Raw genomic sequence first — 27859 nt, 5'->3', positions numbered from 1 at the left:
GGCAGGACCGGCAGGAGAAAAGCAAATGAGTCATTAATTCTGCGAGCGAAAAGAGCTGCTCCAGCGTCATGCAGCGCGTGGAAAAAGGCACTGCCCCTTGATTAATTTCAAAGGAAAAATTAGGATCTCTCAAAAATCTCTCCTGCAGTGGCAGACAGCAAAAATGATGCGATTATTTAGGGGCACAAGGTCGGGAGCGCTGAGCCACCCACGCGGTGCAGGGAGCTGCTGTGAATGCGGATGCTGCCGGAGAGGAGAAGGTGGAAAAGGCAGAGAGGAGCTGCAGGAGCAGATGGACAGCAGGGAGTGCTGGGTCCAGCACGTTTTGGGTGAGGTCCATCCCGGCCGCTGGGGTTTGCAGCGTGGCAGCCGTACAGAAAACACCCAGCAATGAGCATCAGTAACCATTTAATTCATTTTAGTGTCACACCCCACATACAGGCAGAATTACACCCCGGCCTGAAACCATAAAAAGTGGCATTTAGTACAGAAAACACATAATCATCCTTTATTCCCCAAAGCTGTAAACTCCAAAGAGCTAATGCACAAATAGAGACCTGCCAAATCTAATAAACACCCAAGAGCCAAGGGCACAAAACTCTTACAGCAAAAGTAGAAAACTGTGAATTTGCTCTCTGAAAGTGGAACTCCAAACCCCCAGCCCTGTGGCGTTCTTCAAAGGCTGAAACTAAAAATTAATTTCTCCTTTTATTTCCTCTTATCTACAGAATGTAATGCAGAGAATGAAATGGGGAAAGCCTTTAGGAAAGACCCATGATGATAACTTCAACATCATCTTCAGCTATTCATAATTTAGTAAGTGACTTAGCCTTAGACAAAGCAAAGAAAAACTCATCTAAAATAAATAATTCATCCCCCCGTGGGAATAATGAATCTCTGCAAAGCCATGTTCCCTCCAGCTCTGCAGTGTGGTAACTCGTGAGCCATCCTGCACGTGCACCTTGAGGTAATCTGTCCTTGGGGAATGGCTGCTCAGAATCCCAATGTGCTTTCAACCCTTCCTTCTTTGGCCACCCAACGGGAAATCAGGAGAGGAAATAAACGAGGCAACAGCAGATTTGTAAAACTGGAGTGATGAGAAACTGCTGTCCCTCCCCACAGGTGTTGTTGATGCTCTTCACTCCCCATCCCAGTGGGTGGATGGAGCTCATGTTCCTGGAGTCTGACTCCCCCTTCCTGATGTGCAGCAGTGATTTTTACAATCCCTGTGAGTACAGCCCCTAAATAAATACAGTCCTAAGGCCCAAACTTGCCCTGGTGGGGAGCATGACCCTCCCAGGAAGGCATCTGACAGCATGGTTGTTCCTCACCTGCCACACTGGTACAGGACTTCTCCTTCCTGGGCGTGCAAGTGAAGCTGAGTCAAATAACACAGGCACGACTGGTTGATCTGCCCTGCACCCATGAGGGATTCATTCACGGTTGGGCATACGCCTTCCCAGTCTCCCAGAAAGGGTACAGAGGAGTTTGGGAAGAAATCCAGCAGTGCTAATGACAAGGTGAGGCCTCCCTGCACAAAGACTCCTTGGGGAAGCATCCACTGATCCCAACCCTGCTCCATGCTGGCTCTGTGGCTGGGAGCCAGGAGCTGGGCTATGGGAAGAGGGGCCTGGGTTATCCAAAATATTTCACTGCTGGTTCTCCTCCCCTCTGCACTGCTGCAAGCTGAAACTCAGAGGAGGAGGAGGAGAGGAACGGTTTTGAAGCCTAAGGCTGCTGTAAGCCTCCTGTCCTGGGCTCTGGCTCCTTGATAGAGCCAACATTTCCAGCACTTCTCCTTGCAGGTCAGCAGAGGTGCTGAGGAGGCATGTCCCTGCTCAGGACACGCCAGCTGGAGTGAGAATGAGGGGCTGGAGCAGTCTGACACTTGCTACATGAAGGGCTCTTTGTGGAGACGGGGAGAGATGCTGGCCAGGAAGGATGGGAACTCCCACTGGGGACAGCGGGCGAGCCCAGCACACGCCAGGGAAATACCAAGCAGCTGGAGAGAGCTCCATACATGTCCTGTGTGGGCTTTAAGCTGTGACAGCGGCTGAGGCTGCCAGCTGGTTGGCAGGAGCTTTGCCAAGGTGCAGAAGGCATTAATTCAGCCCTTTCCTCCTGTTCTCAAAAGGATTTGCCTTGCTGTTTCACGGTGCTTTATGCATGCCTGTCCTGGGAGCAGGGGAGAAGGCTGCCTTGGGGTTCCCTCCTGGGCATCCCACTGATTCAGTGGAGCTGCAGATGCCTGGATCCCAGCTGTTAAAGGGTTGGGGTTTTGGTGGCGGTGATGGTTTGGGGTTGGTTCCCCCCACCCCACAATAAATAATGAATCAGAGGAAAAGCTCTGCAGCAGGGAGTGAGCAGTAACACAGAACTCAGGCAAAACCCTCAGTGCTGCAGCAAGAGCTCAGCCCGGATAAAAGCTGTGACACCAAGTATATCACAGCCAGACAGTCTCTGAATCCACCTAAATTGTTTCTGTAGCTGCTGGCTTCCAGATGCCTCTATTTTCTCCATCATGTGGACCTGGGAATGTCCTGGGTTTCGCTCCTGCTAAGCTAAGGGCAAACACCTTGGTCAGATTCTTCCTCGGTCTGAAAGCGTCGCAGTACGCGACGGTTAAGAGCTCACAGGGATCGGGAGTGACAGCACATGGGCGTTTCAGCAGCACACTGTAAATCACAAGCCTGACGAGCTCTGCTCCCCCTCACTGCCACCAGTCCCAAGCCACAGAGTTTCCTTCTGCTCCCTCAGAGTCTCTTTTTGATGAGTTTCTCCAGTTTCCGTATCCGAGAGGATTCCTGCTCGGGCGTGGGAGCGCTCAGTGAGAGGGAGCTGGTGCTGTCCCCGCCGGGGGGAGGAGCGGGGAGGCGCAGGCGGAAGAGATCCAACATGCTGCTCTGCTCACTCCTCTTCAGGCCCTGAGGGAGCAAAGGACAGGAGTCACTGATCTGGGAGCAGCTGCAGCACAGCCCATTTCAAACCTCGACCTCCTGTTCACCCACCAGGAGCTGCACAAAGACCTCTGGGTGACCCCGAGCTCAGCCCCAGGAGCAGAGCAGGTATGAAGATGTGGAATGAACTGGAAATCTTTTTTTCAGTAGCAACTCTACTTTCAGAGTTTGCCTTACAGTGCTCCTCCCACCCTCAAGCCCCTCTGAATTCACACTGAAATAAAAGTCCCCAACGATCCCAGAGCAGCATTAGGGGATGAGCAGAAGCCCTGGACAGGTTCTAACCTTCATGTCGAGGATCTTCTGGAACGTGTCAGTGCTGCAGTCAGCGAGGAGCTTGATGTAATTGTCCACAAACACAACTGGGGGCTCATGTGGAGCCATCACCACCTGCCAAGACAAGGAAGAAGAGATCACACAAATAACAGGAGTGAAGGGCAGTGCTCAGTCAACTCTGGCACAGGAGTGACAGCAGGACTGGCTCCTAAAATGAAATGCTTAAGGAACCAGAAAGAGGCTGCTTATAAGAGAGGTAAAGGTGAGTGAAGAGAAGCAGATTAAGGAGCAGGGAGGAAGCTGGGTCTCTTTCAGCACAGCAGTGGTGCTCAGGGGCTCTGCATCATGTTTCAAAGAGCAGCAGGACTTTGTGGCCTGTGGGCTGGCAGGCACTGGTGTATTGTTAAAGCTCCAGATTTTATCTTGTTGCATGGGGAAGACAAGCTGGGGAGTTGCTCAGGGGACAGCGCTGGAGGCAGCGGTGACACTCACAGAGTCCCCAGAGATCAGGGAGCCTGGACACAGTCCAGACCCTCACTTTGGCTGTGTGTCCCTCTGGCTCCCTCCTGCCTGGAGGCTGGACACACAGTGTGTCACAGGGGAACATGACAACACTCTGTGGCCTCTCCCTTGGTCCCCAGGACAGCGTGGGGCAGAGCTCTCTGCTCTGCAGTTCTCCTGATATGTCACCGATGGGTGAGCAGTGCCACATGCAGCCACTCTGCCCTTGGGGTGCAGCTCCTCTTGGACATTCCTATGGAGAGACTGGGATGACGGATGGGAACCCCCCACCACCATTTGCCCAGGAGCAATGGTAAAAACACAGGAAAAAAATCAAAATAGCCTCAAAGTTGGAAAGATCCCTTATTGATGTGCTTTTCTTACATAAGCAACAAGCTCCACAGAGAACACATCTTTTGATAATGCTGGGCAGCCAACCATCTTTCTGGGGAAGAGTGCACATGTGTGTGTGTAAATGGGCAGAAACAGCACCAGACCAGACTCTTCCCTGTCTCCAAAAACATTTCCATATGTTTGCATTGACCCAGCTCACCCCACACTGTATTCTGTCACCAAGACATTTCTTTCTTTCCCTGCACTTCAGACCAATGAAACATCATAGCCATGTATACACTTATAAATCCTTAATTTACAGCCCTTGTAAAAATCTTCTGCCAAGATGAAAAGCTGGAGCTTCAGACAGCACAGCCAGAGGAGAAGGGGAAGAGCTCTGCGGGACGTGCACGGCCCGGCGCCCTCCTCCCTGCTCCCATCTGTGCTTCGTGGGGCTCAGCTGAATGGGTTTGTTTGTGCTGTCCAAGGGCCCAAAGTTTGTCTTCCTGCATTACCTGCCCCAGAACAAGCCTGGGAACACACACTGTAGCTGCCAGTGCCATTAGCCTGGGGCTGTTTGATTCCCAGTTACACTGACACAGAGCCCTCGCTGGGGGCCACAAGTGCTTTGTGCAGCAGCAGGGCCAGCACGGGCTGGGTGACACAGCAGTGCCACTGCTGCTGCACAGCCTGGGGACCTGCAGCACTCCATGTGCTGCTCTCCTCTCCAGCGTGATGCTAAGGGCAGAAAAATGAACTCCATTACTCTTCTGATTCACGCATAAGCTCCAAGGAAAGACCTGTTCTGTACGCAACAGGCACCAATCTTCCCCGTTCCCATTAGCACAAAGCAGGATATTTTTATTCAGGTCATTTCTAAGAAAATTTAGACTACAATTCACTTATACCTCAGTCACCTTATTCCAAAAGCAAGGAGCTGGAGAACTAATGCCTGAATGCAGAGCACAAACTCAGCTGTGACATTCCCCTGGGCATGGGAGCAAAGCCACACTGAGCAGCAGGCCAGGAGGGACAGCTCGGGCTCCTCACCCCTCCCTTGCCTTGGCTGTGGTTTACAGGAGGCTCTGGCTGGCAGCTGCCTGTCCTGCCTGACCCCAGGTCCCACTAATTCCTTCAGAGGAATGCTTTCCCAGCATTGCTGGCAAGCAGGGGACAATCCCATCACCTGGGAGGGCACAACTGTACAGCTCCCAGAGCTTCTCCTGGGATCAAACCTGACTTCTCCCTCCAGCACCAATTGGGAAGGGCAGATTGCTTTGCTTGTTGCTTTTTATGAAGACAACACACTGCTTTTGGGTCATTTTCCAGGCACCAGGTCTGGAAAATGAAAAAGGGCTCTGGTGAGTACAGTAACCCAGACATGTTTGCACTGGCTGTTACACTAGACAGTAAACAGGTGACTCAAGCACGGCTTGGCTCCCCTGCGTGACGGAGTCTGCACAAGGGCCTGGAGTAACCTGAACCCCGGGGTTTGCCCCACAGCACACACTCACGGATGCAAACTCTGATTTTCACAAGCTCCTGAGGGAACCTGGTGCCCCAACTCTCCTAGCAAGCAGAACTTGAGCCCGTGGTTGTCTTGAAAAGTGAGGGTGAAAACTTAAATGTGGTATTAGAAGAGAGTGGGGGCAAACCCAAGGGGAGTGAGCCAGTTCTGCAGAGCAGCTGGCAGAGCCCCCGGACAGGCTCACAAACGTTCATGTGCAATTGCAGATTGCTGCATTCAAAGGAAGGGCCCCCTGGAATTCGCTCGCTCTGATTCCCAGTCCAGCAGTCTGGCTGGCAGGTTATCAAAAGTCTTGAGTTACCTTCAGGATCATTTCAGCCCGAGTCATGCCTTTCACCACTATCTTTGTGTAGCTGGCAGGAGCCTTCCTCACCACTTGGGACCCAATGGAGGGCAGATCCAGGAGAACCATCTTCAGAGAATGAGTGTCCAGCAGCAGCTGCAAGAGTTAACCATACTCTGTTACTCAGGCCCCTTCTACCAAGATCCATCAGCTGCTGTAACCCAACATTCTTAAAAGTTTAACACTTCCCACACTGGGAAAAGTCCTGGTAATTGGACTGCAGGAACAGGAGGGACTGACCCATGTAATGACACTTCCAGGAGACATGATCACCTGTGGCTACACATCAGCATTGTGGTTGATTTTAACAGAGCACTGCTCTGCTGACTGGAAATGACTTATGGCAGCCCAACATCTGGCACATCAGGCACAGATTTCCAGTCCTTCCCCCCAACAGGATAAAGTGAAACAATCTTGATTACCTGGAGCTGTACCATGATTTAGGTACCGAGGTCAAATGAACCAACACCCCGCTTCCCCCTGCACCCAGCCACCCACAGTGTCAGGTTTTTTGCCTTTACTCAACCACTTGATTGGGGTTTCTTTCCTCAAAAACTGTCACACAGTGCAGCTACACTGAGAACTGCTCACAGCCTGGTTGCTGTTTGTTACTACCCCAGCAAATAAATAAGCAACAGCCACGAAATTGAGCCCAGACAGAGCAGCACTGTCTGATGACAAAATGCTGTGGGTTAGGGCTCCTTAGGGCAAAATGATCCTGCATACCACACTCCTCTGATTGCACAAAGGATGTCTGAAGACACAAGACCAGTGAAGAACAGAAATTTGAAATCAAACTAGAGGAAGAGCAGCACAGTTTTATTTAGAGAGCAGTGAGTGTGAAAGCCCGCTGGGCTGTCGGCACACCCAGAGCATTTCCTCAAAAAGGGAACTGGTGGAAGCTCGTTCTGGAGGGACACACAACACTGTGGGCACTGCAGAACCCCCAGCAGCGACCACAGCAATGTGAACACTGGATTCAGCACATGTGGGAATTCAAAGGAACACAAAGGGCTGAGCTGTGGAGGAGGAGGAGAGGCGGATCAGGCCGGCTGCAGTCTGGACCCCGTTATCTGTGGCAGTGTGTCCTTGCTGGGAGCTGCATTCTCATGGCTTGCATGAGAAGAACCAATGCCATCAATCTCCTCCTGGGGAGCCAGGAAACCACAGCACAGATGAGCAGCTCTGTGCACCCCAGGCTGCTAGAGACCACAGCTCAGGCTGCCATAGCTGGATTCCTGTGTGTCTACCAGGGATCCGAGAGATGGAAGACATTTCCATGGCTGGGGAATTCACGTCTTTCCCATACAAACTCTCTCATGGCTAACAGGAGTTCTGCACACCCTGCAGCCTTTCCCACAGGCACAGCTCTTGCAGGCTCTGTCCCTTCACCTTTACACATTCCAGGTCCCTGCCATTGCTAACTCACTGCCAAAGCGCGCTGGGATGGAAAGTTGTTAAATCAGAGAAGAAAACACAGAAAGCAAAACCCCACAGGTCTTGTTCCCTGCACTGAACACCTTCATAAATACCACCCCAGTATCCATATCCCATAATTATTAGCGAACAGCAGGAAAAGCTTTGTGTAGGACCAGAAAGGCCAGGAAAATGTATTCCCCAGCAACATTTGCACCAGGGAGGACAAAGTGGCATGGAAAGATGTTGGTGGGTGACCAGGGGGGTTCAAAAGATGTTAAAGGAACTGGGGTTCTACACAGTGCAGAGAGAGAGATCAGCTGCTGAGACCTCTGTACCTCTGGCCCCAGGGAGGTATGTCCCACTCCTAATGAGATGTATTCACTGGGAATCAGCCTAATAAAAACCTTCCCAGTCTGCTTTAGAGAAGCAAATTGGGCCTGTTATTCCCATACAGGAATACTAAAACCTTTTAACATTAGACACAAGCCCACTGCTGGTTAATCACTTTAGAAGCTTATTTAAAAAAGACTCCCTTTAATCACTCGCAGGTTATTGCTCATCACACAAGACAAGCAGGCACCGAGCTTCACTCATTTGCTTTCCATTAAGGACGAGGAAGGTTTTGATGTAAAACTCCTGTTTCATTTTGCAGACCCTGCTCAGAACCATCTTTGATGCCTAAAACCCAAGCAGCTTTGAAGGCACCCATTTGAAGTTCACGGCAGGCCCATTAGGGATGATCCTGCTTTTTTTTTGCTTTTCCTTTTACTTTTATGAGCCCACAGGGCTAACAAGCTCGATGTGCAGATAAAACCCTGCCTCTTCCAAATCCCATCGTCACGGAGCAGCAGGGTCCCAGCCTCCATTTCTTGAAGCCAAAAGCCATCAAATATGACAGCCAACGCGCCTACTTCTTCTTACCTGCTCAGCACCCACCATGCTGATAGGTTTGCACTTGAAGAGATGGTTAATGAACTTGGGAATGAAGGAGCTGCAGGAGAGATACAAAATGACACAATTACATCAGAGTATTTGCAGTCAGACAGTCTTCTGTGGGGACAAGGCATGCAGAACCAAACCAGGATGGCTTCCACAGACACCCCGAGTGCCAGCTTCCCAAGCTGATTCCAGACATATTAAATATACTAAATAAAAAAGACCCCAACCACTAGGCACAGTTCTTTTGCTTTAATCCCTCCTAATCTCAAAGTTCATTGAGAAGCTAGGTAAATAGGTAAATAAATTGCTATATACTGTAATATGAAGTATTACAGTACAAGGTCAGCAAACAAACTATTGTGCATCACAAAACCAGCAACACACCAGGATTAGTCTCACTGTCCATGAGTGGAAGTATCTTGACTGTATCCAGAACCTACATTTTCCTGCACACAAGTAATTCCATAACATGCATATTACACACTGAACTTGAGGTCCAGCCAAGGCTGGAGGTCTGCTGGGCCCTGGACACTCACACAGAGGCACCCTTCCAGAAAGCTCCTGGCCAACACAATCAAGACAAGAAAAAGTTTTGTGAAAAGGAAAACACCATTACCATATTTTACTGTCATGGACTTCAGACTCAGAAAAATGACTGCCCAACCAGGGAGAGCTTAGTGAGAATGGAAGCCCAATATTCACCACTTCAGAGCATCAGCTTTAGTTTCAGCTTTTTGCCTCTTGATTTGAGGCTTTGAGGCAGTTCCACTCCTCAGTGGAGAAGCAGATGCTCCCTCCCAGCAAAAGCACTGGCTGGGCACTTGCAGGACAAGCTCCTGCCCAACCACTCCACCAAGGAGTAGCACCAGGAAAGCTCAGGAGCTGCATGAGCAACAAACTCTGTCAGGACCACACCACTTGAACAAGTCTTCCTCTTGCTGCCTTGTTTTTAATGTACTCTGCTTCTTTCACGTGTCCTCCTTTGGCTGAATGCCTGCAGGGCTCACATTTCCAGGACTTGTCCATGACCTGGTGGCAGGTCTTAGATTTTAATGGCTCTGTCCTAAGTGAGTTTCTGTCCTTTGGGCCGAGGCTGTTGATGATGATGATCTACATTCAGCGTGGTTCCCCCCTTACATCTGTTAAACTATTTGTTTCCTCCCCACAACACAAGGAGCACGGACAGCATCTTGTTTGTCCTGCCACCTGTTTTCCAAGCCAGGACATTTATTTCTCATCCTTTCTCAAGGAAGAATGACAAAAGTGTAGCTCAGGCACGCAGCGTGCCAAGCTGCTGAGCAAACCCAAAGGAATGGTTCAAGGAAGAGCCCTTACAAGCAAAGGTTCCTTCCCTTCCCTCAGACACAGTCACTACATCTCTCAGTGAATCATTTTATCCTGGAGAGCTGTCAAGGAGAACAATTTCAAACTACTGTTGAGAACCAGCTACTGGGCTGCCCCAAGCAGCTTTGAATTTGGCCACCAGAGAAACAACCTTGGCAATGAAACAGGAAGAGGAGGAGGAGGAGGAAAACAAGCCCTGTCTCCTCTTGCACAAAAGCATTACAGTGCAGATTTAACCTATCTGTTTTTAAAGTCCATTTTTCAGGTCTGTAACTAATTCCCAGAGGGCAATTAGAGAGTGATGAGCACAGCTGGAGCTTAGGTGATCCTACAAAATGATGAATTGGCAGCAGGTCTGGATGCAGCAGCTCGCTGCTGGCAGAACAGTGCAAGAAATTAATTGTGCCTTTGATAGTGTAGGTAGATCCAATTGTCCCTCCCTCTGCAAGGTCAGGCATGGAGCTAAAGCTCATGTTGTGTATGAGAAACAGGGTGAGCCTTTCCTTCTGCAGGGTGGCAGACTGGCAGCCCAAGGCTCCCCTTTCCCTGTTGGTTTTAATCTTCTTTTCTATATAAGCACACAATCTCCCATAGACAGCATTCTGCCTCGCATGAAACAATTCCCAGGCCCCTTTGGATGGCCACCCACCATCAGTGCAGAGGGGTAAAGCGACCTTCCATCCCCACATGCCTCTTATTTCACGCTGCCTTATTGGAAACAGCTTCCCAACTCCAGCAAGACAGACAAGACAAACTGTAAGAGCCAAGGGCTGCTCTGGAATCTTTTTCCCCTTGTTTTTTTTTTTTTTGGACTAGCAGAGACCATCAAGAGCAGTTGCACTTAACAGAAAAATGCACTGGAGCCTCTTGCCTAGGCTGGACTCGATGCCTGATAGTCTCAGAGTACAGCAGGCAATCCTGATGTGAATAATACGTGCATGTTCAGGGGTAGTGCTCTGCACGAGGCTCTGTGCTCTGAATGCCTTTACTCCCTGCACAATCCCAGCTAGATTGGATGCCAGAATTCATTTACAGCTTCAGCTATAAAACTGAACCCAGCAAACCCTCCCTAGAAGCAGAGAAGTCCCCAGTGTAATAATAAAGCAGTGCAAGGCAGATGAGGAACCTAAAGCACAGAAACCACAGCATCTGAGAGGCTCCCATCCAACGGGAGCGGCTCTGCCAAAGCCTTCCCCTAATCCCCTGCACTGATGATGCATCAGACACAATGCCTTGCTGAAGGAGGCACAGACAGACATGCAACCACAGTCTGTCTGTCTGTCTGATGGGCTGAGCATCCCTCAAAGGTTCTGGTGTCGCTGAGTCATTGCAGCCAGGGAGGGTTTTGCTCTACCAAGGTGGTGACCAGCCCTTGCCCAGGCTGAGCTCAGCCCTGAAACCTCCAGAAGCCTCCACATCACAACCTTCTTCCCACCAAACTCCTCTCACTTTTTAGCTGCAGCACCTGGAAGGACACAGCACCCACCACACTTGGCTGCTGGTAACGGAGGAGCCGCTTCCCCAGCGAGGGGGAGAACTGTTTGTTTTTCCTGTCTCTCAGTCCTAATCTCTTCCTCATTGAGGTCAGGTCACAGACTTCCCAAACACATCCCAGCATAGCAGCCACGGCTTTGCTGCCATAGGGTTTGATTTCAAAGGATAAGGTGCAGAGAGAGCTGAGCCCCCCACCCTGCCTGCCAGCGCCTCCCGGAAAGCCGACGGCAACCCGCCGTCCCCAGAGAGCGCCGCTCACACATCGGTCAAAACAAAGCAAAAATGACAAATTAGGTTAGAGGATTGATGCAATTTCTGATGGCCATTTTTCTTCTCTCCAGACTTGGCTCAGATCCCGCTGTTTTAAATTTAGTGACTTTAGCTGCCTTCTCCCCTGTGGTCCTGTAACTCAACACTCGTGCTTTATACAACCCATTAGAGCTGAGAAGTGGCAGCTCACAAAGACACAGGCATTAACATGTGGAGAAGCACAAGGACTGTTAAAAGGATTTTCAGCATTGTGGGGCACACAAAAGGCCAGGTATTTATATTGGCCCAGCCAGCATACTCCATAAGAATTCAGAGTTTCAAAAATACAAATATTTGTACGCATTGAAATGCATTTTAAGGAGATTGGTGCTCCCTTACCACTGGGCTGGTTCTCCTTAACACCGAGTTGTACAGACCCAGCAAAATCAGTCTTTAGGAACCCATTTTCCCCTTCTACGCCTGATCCATGGCACAGTGAGTTCAGGACTGTGTCTTAATTTTAATGTGCTGCAGATCAGAGCTGCAGTTGTCTTAAAAGTTTTTGGAGAAGAGCAGTGGCTTCTGTGCTCAGGGATGAGGACACTCAGATGAGAACTTCACTCATATCTGAGAGCTGTTTCATGTGGAGTTTACTTGGTATGTGCCTGGAAATGAAGTTAAAAGGGAGGCAACTAAGCTGAGGTATTAAGAGTGTGCTGTGAACAGCTGAATAAATGGGGGGTTTTATTTATCACATAAAATTCAAGTGTAACCACACAGAAGGTTTTCATGCAATGAATTCTCACTGAGACAGCGTTTCAAACAGTGATTATGGGCAACATCATCACATGATTTATCAGTAACTGCTCCTTAATTCAAACTCATGAGCACCCTGAGACAGAGGAGATGAAACTCTCAGGCCAGCCTCCCTGCTGTGAAAGCTCCCAGTTCCTAGGATAGCTCCTGCATCCCACCCTGCTGAGGCAGGAGCTGCAGCTCCAGTCTCCAACCCACACAGTCCCTGCCAGGCCACTTATTTCAGGCTGATTACCTTATCAGAGATGAATGAAACGTTAAGGTATTTTAGAGCGACACATGACACGCACGCCACTGCTCACAAGTCCACCAGCACGGTCACATGCGACACCAAAAGCAGCAGCTACAACTGGCACAGCCCTCCTGAGGGCTTTTCTTGGGGCATTGCCATGTGGAGCTCAGCTGGCCACAGGCAAGCAGGGAAGAGCTCAAAGTATCTTCCCAAAGAAGTGAATTTTTGTTTCAGACACAGAGGCGAAAGTCCACCCTGAATCCAGCAGCAAGGGGTATTTCTGTCTCACCTGCCACTTCTTTCATGCTGCTCAACTTTAAGTGACTTGCCAGGAAGATGCTTTAATATCCCCCAACATCTGAATGTGAATTTTCCCTCCTGACTGAGCTATTTTTGCACAGAAAAGCAGCTTTTAGGCTGTGAAGGTAGAACATACTCCTCACACATGCCCGCCTTACAGTGCTTATTGTTAATGTTATTTTGAAGCAAATTTCTCAGTACCTGGAAGCCCCATAGAAGAAAAGTAGGTTTTCCCACAGCAAGAATCGTGTCTAAAGCCAGATAGTCAGTCTTTTAAAGATGCCCAACCCAAAACCTTCTGCACTTGGCAAACAACACCCAGTGATCATCACACTGTTTTATGGGATGACCTGGATAAACTGTGTATGTTGGTAACTTACTTTGCAAATTTTATGCAGAACTGAGTGAAATACTTCCTCGTGGAGGCCAGGTTGTCACGGATGATGGGCACATTCTGTTTAATGTGGAGGATCACTGAGGTGACATAAGGACTCTGGTCACCGACGTGTTCCACGTTCTGCCACTGCATCTGCACAAAGGGAAAAAACAACCAAAAATGACTGCTTAATTCATTAAGATTCAAGCAATAGGTAAGGGAAACAGTACAAACTTCCTGCCAGGGGATCTCTGAGGAATCATTTAGAGACTGTCTCTGCAATTCACCACAAGGTCAAGTTCTTCATGATTAAAGTGGTTGGGCAAAACCCTTCCACAAGAGGACACAAAGAAAACCCAGAGCAGCCCCCTTTTGCACCAGAGCAGAGACTGTGACCAGTAACCCACACAAATAGGGACCATTAGGATTTAAAAAAGCCTTTGGACCACACCAGGCTGCTTTAACATTTAACTGTTTCCAGTTTGCTGGGATGAAGTACCCATATAAATCCTGATTACAGGCATTTGAGAAAATATCTGCAAGCTTGCAAAGTCTGGATTCCTGTAGGGCAGCCAAGACTTTAATACTGGTGAGACTGATGACAGATAGATGGAAGAGGTAGAAAGTCTTAAAGTCCAAAGCACTCTACACCAGTGTAGCTCACTGAAAACACTGCTGGTGTACAAGCCAGGATGCCCAAGTCCAGCTCTTCCAAATGCATGTAAAAAGTACAAAACAAGAAGAGTTACTCAACCTCCCATTTTGTTCTCATTTATTCTCAGCAGAACTGCAAGAGAACAGCCCCTGTGAGCCAGATGTGTGGCTCCCTTGACTTTCTCTGAGCCTTGTTTTCAGTACACAGGGCACTCCCAGTGTAAGTCAAGTGGAAAAACCAAAAAAGAGGTGATTGGGTCTGGTCTGGCCTTATGTATCTACCAGAGTCTCACGGAGGAACACAAGCATCCAGAAAAGCACTCTCAGTTCTGCTGCTGCTCAGAACTCTGCAGTGTTCTCCCAATAACTCTTTGGATATCTGTTCCTCATGCTGGAGATGAGACAGGAGGAAAACTCATAGGAAATCAGGAGAGGAAACTGGGCACATATGGAAGATGAGCTTTTTCCTTTGAGGGGCTGTTTGTCCTCAAACTTGTTTTCTCCATTTCTGGATTTTGCATGTAAAGTTTTTTATTTCTGGTTTTAATTTAATTTAATATGGCTACTTTGCCCCCTGCAACTCAGCTGACTCAATTCCATCCAAACAACACGCAGCCTAAGTGACTTAGTGGGAAAGAGAAGCCAAATTCTTTGCAAAACCACAGTGTCTGAGTCTACACATGTCCCACTAAAGCTGTCTTTATTTAAACCAAACAAACCAACCCCCAGCCTGCTGCTCTCACATCAGCTGGGTGGCTGGAAGGGATCCCTCTCTCATCACCTGCTCCACAGGTTTTCACAGAGTCACAGAATATCCTGAGTTGGAAGGGACACACAAGGAGCATCAAGTCCTACTCCCAGCCCTGCACAGCAATCCCACCCTGTGCATCCCTGAGAGCATTGTCCAAACTTTCCTGGAGCTCTGGCAGCCTTGGGGCTGTGACCATTCCCTGGGGAGCCTGGGCAGTGCCCAGCACCCTCTGGGGAAGAACCTTTTCCTGACATCCAACCTAACTCTCCCCTGACACAGCTCCAGCTGTTCCCTCAAGTCTTGCTACTGGTCACCTGCTTTTCTACTCTTCATGGTGCTGGTCTTATCCAAACAAAATACTCTGTGCCTTTCTCCCTGCTGGATTCACACATTCCCTTCTTGACAGAGCAATCCTCACCCAACAAACACACCATCCCCACGGAGTGGGAGCGGCCAGAAAGTGGGAAGGGACTGCTGAGCTGAATTATTGCACCAATAATGAAACAGTAGCTCTTTCATTTTGTTGGTCATCATTCCAAAAGCAATACTTTACAACCAAACCTTTAAAGCATGAACAGTAAAAATAGCCCTTTTGTGTGTGTGTGTTTGTGTGTGTGTTGATGTGGGTGTGTTTCACCCGAAAAAAACACCCAGTAGCTGCAGAGAAAGGAATAGCACACATACTGAGAAGTCATCAAAAGAAATATGAGCCCAACTCTGCTGGTAAAGCTTTGTTCCTGTCTTTTTTAACTTATTCCTCTTTTTCCCCTTGTCCTATGCTTTTCTTGGGATATCCACATAGTTTACATACACAAGCTGGAAATGAGTCCAAGGAACAAGAGCAGTGAGATTTCACTGAAAGGGAGAAGCCCAAAGGCACCTGCAGGCTGGGAGGACACGGGGTGTCTGCAAGGGTTGGGAGACCTGGTGCTGCCTTCTGGTTCTCACAACAAAACACAGCGTTTAGGTTAAAACAGGCAGGAGGAAAGAGAAACCCTGAGCAAAACCGGGCTGGTTTGGCACTTCACAAGAGCTGTGCTGCCTCTTGGGAATGGCAGGGGCTCCAGAGCGCTCCTGCGTCCCCAAAGAGCCACCAAGTCCCTCCTGTGTGTCCAGCCCTGGGTCTCCAGCAAAGGGGCTGCCTCATGACCGAGCAGAGGATGAATGAATCTCCGATTCTCCCTGTTCCCAGCAGCATCCCACTGTCAGCTTCTCCTTGCAGGCTCCAGACTGGGCACCTGCTGCCTTGACCTCGTGCTGCTCCTGCAGGAAGGGGCGGGAGGGGAGCGGGAAGCGGCAGGAGCTGCCGGGAGCAGGTAGCGCCGCTGGCCCCGTGTCTGGGGACACGAGCTGGGCTCTGCACTGTCACACTCTGCACAGTGTTCCAGGGCTGAAAAGCTCTCCTGGGGGCTTTTAATTAGCAGCTGGCAGCTCTGATTGCTCTGCTCTCAGGGTTTTCCCTGTGTGGAGTGGAGAAATGATTAAAGCCCTGCGTTGAGGCACTCGCTGTTGTCCACTCTGCTGTGAGGACACTGGGAACTGCAGCTGTGCCAAAAGGTTTTAGGAAAATGTAAAAAGCCAGCAAGAGATCGATGTGAGGCACTAAAACGTCCCCCAGCCCCACTTACAGGCACAGTTTTACACATAAATTGATGCTTAATTCAGCAAGTAAATCAAGCCTTACCCGGTGCAATCCATAAACTTAATTGGGGCAAAAATAGCCCGTGCAGATTAGCAGTTCCCTCATCCCAGCGATTAAAAAGGAAGCACACCAGGCAATGGAAGTGCCTGCTACAGATCAGTACAAACACATTAACAGCTCTTTGTTATCCAGAATATCACAACAGGGGGTTTAGGGTGAATTCCCCTCCCACCCACATCCCAGCTCCCCATCCTACAGCCACGTTTAATCATTCTACACCTGCTGTATAGTCTGAGTAAGGATTATCACCTACAAATTTTGTAATATGGCGCCTTCTCAGCATTTACCATTTCTGTCAGAACACACAAAGTAAAGAATCATGGAAACCAAGCAGCATTCCCAGCTGAAAGCAATATTCCTTATGCTGTTTTCTGTGTTAAATCTCTCAACGTGGCCTGCAGCCAAAGTGGATTGAGAGGTTTAAGCATTTCATAATTTACCTCTATAGTTCCTGAACATTTTTGCAAAGAAAAAAAAAAATACCCAAAGACAGACTCTAACAAAGGACTGGGAATGTTCAATCCTGGAGGACACCTGAGTGAAGTAAATGAAAAGAAGCTAAACAAAAGAAAAGCCCTAATGGAGTATGGGTCTTGAGAGAGCAGAATTGGAATGGATCAGCCACATAATCTTTATTCCTTTAATATAGGCTGAACTTTCACATTTCCAAATACTAACTCTGTGTTTAAATAATTACACGCATTTCTTATTCAAGTGTCAGAGTAATAACCCAGCCCTGAAGGAAAGGGAAGAGGAGGAAGGGTGAAGGAAAAAACCCTCTTGCACCAAATCCAGGTCTAATAAAAATCACATAAAAGCGACTCTGTCTGATGCAAATAGTGGAGTGTGTGCACAAGTGACAAGTATTTATTTAGCTAATTTCATAACACTTAAACTTGTTTATATATCATCAGTCCCATCACATGTGCTGCATTTTACCAGTGTTCCAAAGACAAAAATAAATGGCCTACCAGCTGCTGCTTTCTCAAGGTTGTGGTTTACTTGGGTATAAACAGCCAGAGCTAAGTGATTCAAATATTACTGTAATCTGTAGGTTCAGGAGATCTGAGAGACTGCCACAGCACACAGACAACACCTGAAGTGCCGAGCCCTTCCTAGTGGTGTTATTTTACTGGGCAAAAAAATCCTCTTTCCATTTGGAACCTGTACAAGCTCTATTACCAGCTGCATTCCACTTCAAATATTAGCTGGGGGTGGCGGGGCTGGTTACAGCTGGAATACATCATAAAGCAGAAAGCTATTAAAATTCATGGCAGCGAGACAGTGTGTTGATCCTACAAAAATGGAGCTCTATGTTTAATATTTCTAATTAAAAAAAAAATAGTTCAATCCACTTTTGTTGTCTTCACCTCTGTCTAAAGCAGTCTGGGTTTTCACAATACTTTGGCAAGAAAACACAGCTCTGTATTTCAAACATATAAAAGCCAGCAGTGTAACTGCAACAAAATCCTTAAGCTCCAGCCATAGGGGCCTCTCCAGGATGGCTCCATATGTCCTTGAGAGGATCACAGAAGCAATAAGGCTCAATCTCAATTCCACATCACCTCCATTTGAGTACCTCCATTTAAGAGCCCCAAACAAGCAGGCTGGTAAAACTCCCTGCCAAAGAAGACAAAGGGGAGAGCAAACATGAAGGTGTATTTGAAATTTCACACTAACCAAAGTTTTCCCAATTTTAAATGCTCTCACTGGCATTGGGAGTGGAAAGAGAAAGCCTTGAGTACTTACTGAATGTATTTCATTGTCTGTAGGTTTTAATGTGCTGCAAAAAGCCTGAAAGCTCTAATCTGAATAATAAGAGGGCTTGGAGTGAGGGATGTATTTATAAATACAGCAATTGCTGCTCTAAAAAGTAAGAAAGAAAAAATCAGAGTAAAAGAATGTATCAGTAGTGAAATCAAGCAATCAAAGCACACAAGAACTCCACATGGATCTTAAGGTGACCTCTTCCTGCAAATCCACCCCTACCTTGCTCATAGCAGTCAGGGCAGGGTCACAGGCTGCATCCAGGTCCTGCACTAACAGCTGGATGCTGTTGGAGATCACACTGCAAAAAAAGGGATTTAAAAAAAAAAAAAAAAAAGAGAAAGAATCAAGCATGAGTTTTAGAATCACACTGAGTAACAGAGTACCAGAACTGGAGCATTTGACTGTGAGAGGAGGAAAATCCTCTACTGGCTGACAGTAGCAGTAGGATGTGAATGCACATGGCTACAACTTGGACTGAGGAGAGGCTGGGAAATTCTGCAGGGAGCTGCACAATGGGCTTCAGTGCAGAGAGGATGTTTTTGCAGTTGACCTTTCTCTGGTTTAACACAAATCAGGGGCTGGGGATCAAAGGTGGCAGATAAAGAGGAGAAATCCCCAAGTATCAAGCCCAGACTGGGATTCAGCTTCAAATTCAATCCAGTCTGTGTAACACCAACATTTTATCATCCCTCCATTTATTGAGTCAATATTCTACTGCTCACAGGAACTTGTAGAGGGGATTTTAAAAATGACATCTGCTTGAGTTCTGTCTCTCCCATGTGTGAAGATGAAGGCAGATGTCTTATTTACACCATGTCTAGGATTGCCGCCATCCATTGTTTGAGTTCCTGAGACATATACCAGACTAAAGGACACATTAGTCAAACACATTTCCCTCCCACCCCCTTTAGTTTTTTTGGTTTCTTTTTAACAGCACAATACTGCTTAGAGCCATATTTAAGGCCACCATATTATGGTGTGCATAAAGGTGCAACTGATCCTAAAACAACAGCCGAGAAACTCAGCCTGCAGCAGCTCCAGCCCCCCTCAGGGGCACAGAACCAGCACTCCCACTGCAGACAGCTTCTGCTAGAAGCAATAACTGATTCTGTTTCCCTAAGCACAGTTTTTAAAAACTGTGTCAACTTTAAATCTGCCACAGACATGTGTTTACAACCCCAGGATTATATTTGTGAGAAGTGGATTTTACTTTTGCTCTTTCTCATGGTGGTAGCACAGATGAGAATCACAGGACTGTGAGAAATCTGTTCCTCAAACCATCTTTCCTCCACCTCATTCTCTTTGTGAGGTTCTGGATGCTACTCTGGGGTTCACTGTTCAAAATTTTTTTAAGTGTCCACCTCCTTACCAAGATATGGTGTCACCCACACTTAATTCTGACCTGAGTTTTGTTCTTCACCACGACCCAGAAAGGTGTCCTGTTCCCTTTCCTACAGTTCCAGCACATAAAGTCTGGAACAGGATGCAAAGCAAAAGACTTCCTTCAAAGCAATTAATTTGTTTGTAAAGGCAAACTCATCCAAAATTAGTTGGAAAAATTAGCATGGGAGATGAAGTGACTCCAGGCTTCAAGTTACACGATCTAAAACTCGCGTTGGGATAAAAAAAGCCCGTGACTGTTTCTGCTGGTGCCTCTGCTGCTGCTGGGCACTACAGAATCCACTCCCTGGGGGATTCCACCAGGCCAAGGGAGCCAGACTGAAATAACCACCCCGTGGACACAGCTGACTCCTGCAGGGCACCTGCTGCCACTGACTGGGAGGGGAGAGCTGTGGTTCAGCACCAAAGAGAAACACAAAGCTCTGAGTGGATGGAAAATGACCCATCACTTGTGTGCCCACACTCAGGAGTCTGTCAGAAGCTGGGTCACCAAGTGCAGGCTCTCACCTGAAAGCACCAAGTTTGCAAACAGGGAGAGGAAACTGTTTGTCTGCACTTCAAGATAAACACCTGCTGTGGAGGGATGGCAGTGCAGCAGGAAGTGTGTTGGGAACACAAAAGATCACAACATGCCAAGAGGGTTTGGAGCCTGGTTCTGCAGGAAAATACTTCAAATCCTCACCCCAGGCAGCACACAGCAATGGGTGACTCCTCAGACAGTCCCTGACATGCATAGAAGGGATGGATTGGGAAGCTGAGGCCATAAAGGAGCAGTACAGTCCTAGTACAGCAAATCCTCACTACAGTGAGCCCAACACTTCAGGGGTTCTCTGAATGCTGCCTCACAGGGCAGGAGGTGGGAATGAAGGATTTCTGGATTTACATTACAATAATTTTTCTTTTGTTGAATTTTAAGAAGAGCTCGTTTCTCCCACTTTCCCTTAAGAAACTGCTTTGTCACCCCAGGGATCAAACCCTCCTTTTCTATACATTTGGGGTGGTTCTGCACTTGCCTTTCTCTGAAAGAACACTTCTCAGGGTGCATAAACAGCGTTTTATCACTTATTTTATGGCTGTGCCTAACAAGACATCAAATCCCAGAAGAAACAACTTGTTTGATGCTGAACGAGCGAGTGCCAGCAAGGTTTATAGCTCTGACTTACACTGACAGAAGGCTGGACAAAGCCCTCTCAACTGGAACAGAATGAAAGTCAATTAAAAGCCTTTGTTACAAGATATATCAGCCCTGTCAGCTGGACTTTAAAGCTGCCCAAAACAGCAAACGTGAATTATACATTAAACAACTTCCAAAACACTTCACATTGGCTGTCTGGGACCAACCACCTCGTGAGGCAGCCACTGTGGAGACCAAGCAGCCACTCGAGGTTGCTGGTTCCTGCTGGCAAAAGTCACCCTCCACTTGTCCATGTTAAGAAAATCCCATCGTGTGGCACATTTTATTTCTCCTTCCCTGCCACCTTGCTTGCTTTGGCTGAGTGGACACAGCAACCCTGGATTTCAGGCAGGGATTCACTCTTAAAAAGGTCTGAGAACAGCCTAAAGGGAAGGGAGTCTCTGCAGCCTGGAATGGAGCCTGAGACCATGTGAAAGAGCTGGATGGAGATTCAGTGGGATCTCATCCACTGCACAAGGAGAGGCATCACAGGAAGGAAGTCTTCTGAAAAAAACATTTTACTGCTATCTGGGCTGAATCTTAGTTTTAGAGAGAGGGGGAGCTGGTGATAGGGATTATTTTCCCAGTCTTGCCAAGATTCTCTTTTGTCTGATATGAGGCAAAACAACTTTTGCCTCAATTTTCTTCTCAAAAAAAATATTCAATCTGTCTGTCAGGGGTGGAGAGGAAGGGATGTTAGAGCAGAATATTTTTAGCACCGTTACATGAAAAGTTATTTTAATGAATGATAATCTTCTCTCAATTATAATCCTCAAATATAAGATTGGATCAGTCTTTTATGTCATCTGCAATGGGGTTTGATCATACTGACAAGGCTGCTGATTAACAGGGGGAAGTTAAAGCAGGAAGGGATGTACTGAAATAGCTTCCTTTCTTGAAATGTAACAGCCACCTCTCAGAGCTGCCAAGATGCAAATGATGTTTCAAATGGAAACTCACTATTTCCTTTCCCTTTTCCAGTGCTCTTGTTCCTTTGGCTTGGACCACAGGGAGCAGCTAAAGCCTGGACTAGTGCTGCTCTTGGAGCAGCCAGAGGATACCATTCCCTCACCAGGGAAATGCCTGTGCCCAGGCTGTGGATCCGGGTAGATCCTGGGATCGTTATTACTCCAGCACCATCTGGCTGACAAAAGGGGATGTTTGGTAACTGTGGGAGGAGAACATACATGCTGAAAGTGTCCATCTCTCCTGTCAGGTTGATTCTCTCCATTAGGCTCGCATCCACTTTTTCTTTGAGTTTCTCTTCCAACTGTTGGGAAACAAAACAAGCAACAGGGAGATCAGGTTTCTAACTCGAAATAATCGCTCTTGAAAACTTATGCCCTGCAAAGGTCAGCTTCTTAAAACTTAATCTGTGACCAAACTACATCCAAAACTCACCCAGTGACACTGGAAATCTTTCCTTCTTGGCATCCCAGACCCGTTGATCTGCCAGGATGGGCCATGGTGGCTCCACGTCCTCAAAGAATTAAAGCTCCAAGGTCAAATATGTAACTCTAGCATGACATGCTACCGTACTAGCTTAGCACTGTGGCATCTGTCCTGCTAATAAAGATGTTTCTCAACACTCTGCCTGTGCCCAAACTGCAGAGGAGGAGGAGGATTGCCAGACCTAGTGGCGGAGAAGCCTGGATGCAGCCAAACATCACAGCTCATTCCTGACCTATGGCATTTTGGAAGCACCTGAATGTAACGAGCAGCGCGGCTGCAAATCACATCAGCATAAATTCCTCCTCTCTCCACTGCACATTGCCCCAATATTTCATGCAAGTATTTTCCCAAAAGTATTTTGAATTATTGTTGTGCTTGTATTTGTGAAGGGGAGATCATGAACCGAGAGTCTTTTTTTAAAAGAAATGTGGTCCCCAATCCAAAACAAATTACATAACAAGTAGAAAAGGATCAAACCCAAAACTGATGCTGCAAAGCAAGATTACAAGCAAATCACTATTCTCACGTGGAAACAGCAAAATCAACACTTTTCTTTCTTTGAAATACATATCGAATCATGTAGAGCTCAATAATCAATGGATATTTTTGTACTTTTGGCTCTCCCAGTCTCCACAGCAGCACAGAAGAGGGGCTGGGTGCCCCCTCAGAGGAAAACTGACCTGCTGGGTGGTGGCCAGGCAGTACTCTGCAGTACTTAGGATGCTGCAAATGAGGCAGAGCTCTTCTAAAGTAAACTTTGCCACTTCAGAGCCTTCCTTTTCTTTCAGCAAACTTGTGATGGTGAGCCCACCACTGCTGCTGGTTGTCCTGGAAAAAAAAAAAAAAACCAAACCAACAGATAAAACCTGTGTGGTTTTTGGGTGTACAGACACACCGAGTGCAAAATTACTGCTGGATTTCAATGCCATAAAAAGGCTTTAGGACCACAAAGCCCAACACCCTGTGCAACACAGGACATCAAACCCACAACTGCTCTTTTGGTGAAGGAATTTCTTTTACAAATAGCTTTGTACCAGGTCTTCAAGCAAAGGACAACTGACTCATTGACAAGAAAATAGATTAGGATGCAAGTGGAACACAGCCTTCCCCAGGTAGCTTCACCTTCACTGCCAGTTATTCAAAATCTAATTAAAGATTACAGAAGAATCTCAGAACTATCAGGAAACTTGTCATATTTATCTTTGCAGCACTAAACAGCTGCCCACATGCATTTGAGACTTTGGCAACTTGTTTTAAAAGCTGATGTTATCAACAAAGTAAATTATAGAAGATGTGCCTTCCCCTCCACTGTCTCCCAGTGATCAACATTCATGTACCAACAAAGAAAGACTCAGAGCAGTTTAGAGGCAGGAAATTCCCTACCTCTCAACTCTTTATAATCCAAATCCATTAAAAAAAAATAGGACAGTGATATTTATCTTGGACAGCAAAAATGGAGCACTCAAAAAAAACGTGGATAAAGAATGCAACTGAGGTCTGATGGAGAACACACATTAAATTTATCTTTCCACTTGTCTGGATGGAACCCTCTCCCCATCCATCTGTGAAAGATTTTACTGTTTTCAGAAAGTCATTTCTTCTGCTCCCAGGTTTACAAAGGAAACAAAGTGAAGATGGTAAATAGCAAATAAAATCATCTGCAGTGGAGTTTTGGCAACATCTCAAGAGCACCTTTAGCCTCTATGCTGACACATGTTGGTACAAACTCATTATGATTTCCTGTACTTTCACTGGATTTACATCTACATATCTTACTTATACAGAGATCAAATGTTCCAGAGCAGAGGGAGGTACAGGTAAGCACTTTAGCACCACAGAAGTAAATCACCTTCGTTATAAGTTACCATATGAAGATGTTGGACTAAGGCAGCTGAGAATCACAGTATGAACTGGTTACCCAAGTAGCAATTCTGAAAGCCAGGCCTCTCTGAAGAGACTTGGGCTGGCATTTCAAAAGGAACTTCAAGAAACTGCAAATCTGGCAGCTAATCAAAGCCAAATATGAAGCTATTCTCCAGGGGCCCTTGAAAGAAAAACAATGTGTGCCTGCCCATTTGCTCTCCTGCTTTTTCCTCAGTGCAAGAAACTGAACTTTGGAGAAAACCACAAAGTAAATGGAGTGATACTGCTGCTACCTGGGGTGTTTGACAGGGAAACAAGTGTTCACCAGGATGTATTTATCAATTATCTTTACAAATCATCTGCTCCCCAGTGCAGCACTGGGGAAGCCAAACTCACTTGGGCAGGTTTCCAGAGAGAATTTTCCAGGCATATTCCCGCAGGTACTTCTGGAAGATGGTGGTCAGGGCTATCATGGGCTCACCAGTGCTGAGCTGGGAGCACTGCACCATGCACTTCTTGTAGTACACAAAGAGGTCAGCACAGCTGGGCAGGACGGCTCCTCCTTCATCCACGTTGGGCTTGGGGGGACCCTGAGCCTTGAAGTCAGCCACAAACCTGTCAATCAGCTCGCCCAGGTTTCTGAGGTGGGGAACAAAAAGATATTTGAGTCTGTTGAGGGAGGAATTGGAGTGCAAAGAGGGAATAATGCTTACAATGAGATGCCCTGTCTTGTCACACCAGCAAGTTCAGGTTTTAGCAGCTGGGTATCCCCAGTCCTTTCTTATCTCCACGCTTCCAGCACAAAGCTCACACAATTCCACAGCCCGAACCTTTTGTGCTCAGGAGTTTTAGTGGCAGCTTCAAATCTGTTCTCCAGCCACACATAAAAGCTCCCAGGTCTGCCAGGACTCGGTTCAGCACATTTGCTGCAAGTGCATAAAGCCTGTGCTCAAGTTTCCTTCCTGGCACCAGGAAAAGGAACAGTCAGGCTTCCCATCCCAGCGGCCTCCGGAGGAGACCTCGGGGAATATGGATTTTAAAGGGATGTGCTCAAAATGGTGTGCCATTTGCCATTTCTTGGTCCCATTTGGATACCACCTGGTTTTGCACAACTTCACACATCCTTTAAAGAAGTTTTATTTAGCATGAGCACAAAGTACACTTCCTACTTAGACCCTTTTTAAAAGCCCAAAAAGCCCTCTTATTGTCTCCAGTGATTCATTACAGCCTGGTCCTTACTCAAATATTTCAGTCTTTAGGCAACAATAAACTTCACTCCATCCTTTCACCAGGACAAAAAGGCTTTTGAGCATGGCAGAGGGCCAGAGCCATCAACACAGAACCAGAGAATCTTCTGATGTTGGGGAGTTCCTCTGGTCCTACTCCTCCAGAGACAGCACATCCGTGTCGGAGACCAAGCCCAGCTCTCCCGACACCAGAGCTCAGCTCCATGGAATAACCCTTGCCAGATGAACTGAATTCCAGCAAAAAACCTCCTCTCCCAGACACACACACACAGCCTTCCTCAAAGAAGTCAGGCTTTTGGGAAACAGGCCTTTCAGATGAGAGAGGTACTCTGCCGACCAAAAGGAGGTCCTGTATTTTATATTCCTATTTTGAATACAATCTTCCTGCAGCTCTCCTCTTCCCATGGCACAACCTTCACCCCTTTGAGGGTGTAATGGCTGTGCTGTGATCCAGGGCTCCTAAGGAGAAAGCCAAATCCCCAGGAGAATGGCTGAGGCTCTGCAGCACATTCTCACTTACCTCTGCCAGTGAAAGGGGAAAAACCCGCCAACAACGACAACTTTCCCCCAGTTTCTATTCCTTTTTGCTTTCCCTCTTGTGAGAGAGAAAACCTCTCTGATTCCAGTTTACCAGAGAACCCACAGGTCTCTTCCCTGATAAACTTAAGAGGCTGCTGCCTCAGAATGGATGAGCTCCTACCATGGGTGATCTGCTGGGCCAAACTTATCTACAGAAATGTGCTTGGAATATCAGGACACTAAATCATGGAGCAACACTCATTGGCTTGAGCCAGGCTGTTGCAAAGACAAGTAGCCCCTTTTTCCATGCCTATTGCTTGAGCACGGCACACAGCTCTGATTCCACACACACAGTTCCTCGGCTGTGTTACAAGCACTGTAAAAACATCAGGCTGCTCCACTGATGTGATAAATCTCCACACTGGCAGGAGCAATTGAAGGCTGAAGTAAAGCATTGATTGTGTTGGGCCACAGAGAAGCAGAATTTACCTCCCTCTGTAGCTGTAGCAGAGCCAAACAGATGGCTGCTGCAGGAGGGCTCACACGTGCTGCAGGCTGCAGATTCCTGCAGCTTCTCAAGGAAAGCGGACGTGGCTCACTCCTTGTCAAATCCAACAGCTGCATCTCCACCTCTGCATCTGTGCTTGGCTCCAGCTGGGCAACAAAGTGGAGCCTTCTTAGCAGCCACCAGTCACTTGATTTTTTTTTGCCTCCTCTCAGTCTCAAGACACGGTCAGGAATGTCAACGGCTTTTGTTTCTTTATGCTTAGCCCACATGTTCTCCTCTTCTCCGAGGCGAAGTGAAATGGATCTGCATTTTCCTGGTCCCCCAAGGTCTTGTCAACTGGGATGCAGGAGAAAATGCAGCTGTTCTGAAGGGCTGGGAGAGCAACGCTGGGGCTTCACGCTTGTTCTGATCCCAACCTGGATAAAACTGCCCATCAAACCAGGCTATGGGACTGCTCCTATTTCAGCAAGCAAAACATCGGGATATTGTGCACTAAGAGAACTAATACATCATTGATGCACACCTCAGCTGATGGCAAACTTTCACATCAGTCTCAGCTGGCCCAAATATGATATAAAATCCACGAATCTTTGTGTGGCACAGTGGGAGCACAGAGAGTCTGGCAAAAAAAGCTGCTGGAGATGAAACACAAAGAAGGCAGGAGAGCTACAGAAAATGAATATTTTCTCCACAGACTCTGCGGAAAAACTCCAAGAAAATTCTCTGGTAGTGCAGATGTGGTATTTCCTAACAGTAGCATATTTATTGGGAGAGAGAACTCGCCAAATCTAACCAAGAGAAAGTATGAAATGAAATCACATAAAGGGAATTCTATTCTGGTTCTTTTCATTCCTGCATTCCTCTTCCTTTTTTTTTTTCCCTTCACTCAACCTATTCAGGGCTGTTCTGCACCTCTGGCAAACACAAGAGGAACCAGGAACTCCCGAGCAGCACGAGAGAAGAACAGGGTGCTCAGGAAACTGGGTCTGCCCAGTGATGTGCTCAGTGCTGGGCACCAAGGAAGGGCCATGGCACTGAGACACCTGGACCACTGCAGAGCAGTTTCCATGCACTGGGGATTTTGGAAGCCCCTCTGCTGATGAGGCTGCAAACACACAGCACTAAGTGCCAGTTTTCCGAGCACTCTCGACTCGGACGTGCCTTTGAGCAGATTTAAGGAGGGCTCTGCACACTCTCAGCCCTGCAGCCCTGACAGAGCTCTTCCTTCTCTCCAGCAGAACGGCTCAGCTCACGTCTGTGTGCTCCTGCTGCTCCAGCTGACCACAAAGGAGAGCTAAAGACGCACATCCCAGAGGGGCAGGAATGAAATCTGCTTTGCTGTTCAGAAATCTGATATTTACTCTGCAGCTGAGGGTGGAGAGCAGCATCTTTAAACTCTTTCTTTCAGGTGTCTCCTCTTAAACTGCTACAGATTTTGGCAGTGTGTTTCTTTAAATGGGTATGGAAACAATTTTTTTGGCAGAAAACGTCCAGGCTTTTTTCTGCCACAGATTTAAGGCAATGATGAACAAAACCATCATGCTACTCTCACTATTCAGAGCTCAAACATACACTTAATGATCTAAGCAACATCTCATTTTCAGACATCGGCAACAGATTCCTCAACAGTTCAATCAAAGGAAGAAGAGAGAAAACCATGAAGGAAAGCAATTTTTGGCAGCCAGGGGCAGCATGGGGAATACTGTGGCAG

At 47.4% G+C, this 27859-nt stretch overlaps 1 protein-coding gene across 2 annotated transcripts in view; it reads right to left on the bottom strand.

The window, feature by feature from the left end:
• Positions 1 to 391: 391 nt before the first annotated feature.
• Positions 392 to 27859, bottom strand: part of VPS53 (VPS53 subunit of GARP complex) — a 61479-nt gene continuing 34011 nt past the window's right edge. For both annotated transcript variants that reach the window (XM_042026354.1, XM_042026355.1), the window contains 9 exons: positions 24271 to 24513; positions 22692 to 22839; positions 21747 to 21829; positions 18204 to 18282; positions 13112 to 13260; positions 8279 to 8348; positions 5897 to 6034; positions 3243 to 3347; positions 392 to 2924 (listed from right to left, as the gene is read on the bottom strand). In XM_042026354.1, coding sequence (XP_041882288.1) covers positions 2754 to 2924; positions 3243 to 3347; positions 5897 to 6034; positions 8279 to 8348; positions 13112 to 13260; positions 18204 to 18282; positions 21747 to 21829; positions 22692 to 22839; positions 24271 to 24513 — 1186 coding nt within the window. In that variant the 3' untranslated portion in view covers positions 392 to 2753. The remainder of the gene's footprint in view (positions 2925 to 3242; positions 3348 to 5896; positions 6035 to 8278; positions 8349 to 13111; positions 13261 to 18203; positions 18283 to 21746; positions 21830 to 22691; positions 22840 to 24270; positions 24514 to 27859) is intronic.

The sequence above is a fragment of the Corvus kubaryi genome, unplaced genomic scaffold, assembly GCF_017639235.1.
Source record: "Corvus kubaryi isolate FWS band 111438036 unplaced genomic scaffold, C.kubaryi_AGA036_p1.0 37284, whole genome shotgun sequence".
Taxonomy (NCBI): Eukaryota; Metazoa; Chordata; class Aves; order Passeriformes; family Corvidae; genus Corvus; species Corvus kubaryi.
Note: the sequence above shows the minus strand (reverse complement) of the source record. Positions and strands in the feature narration are given on the sequence as shown.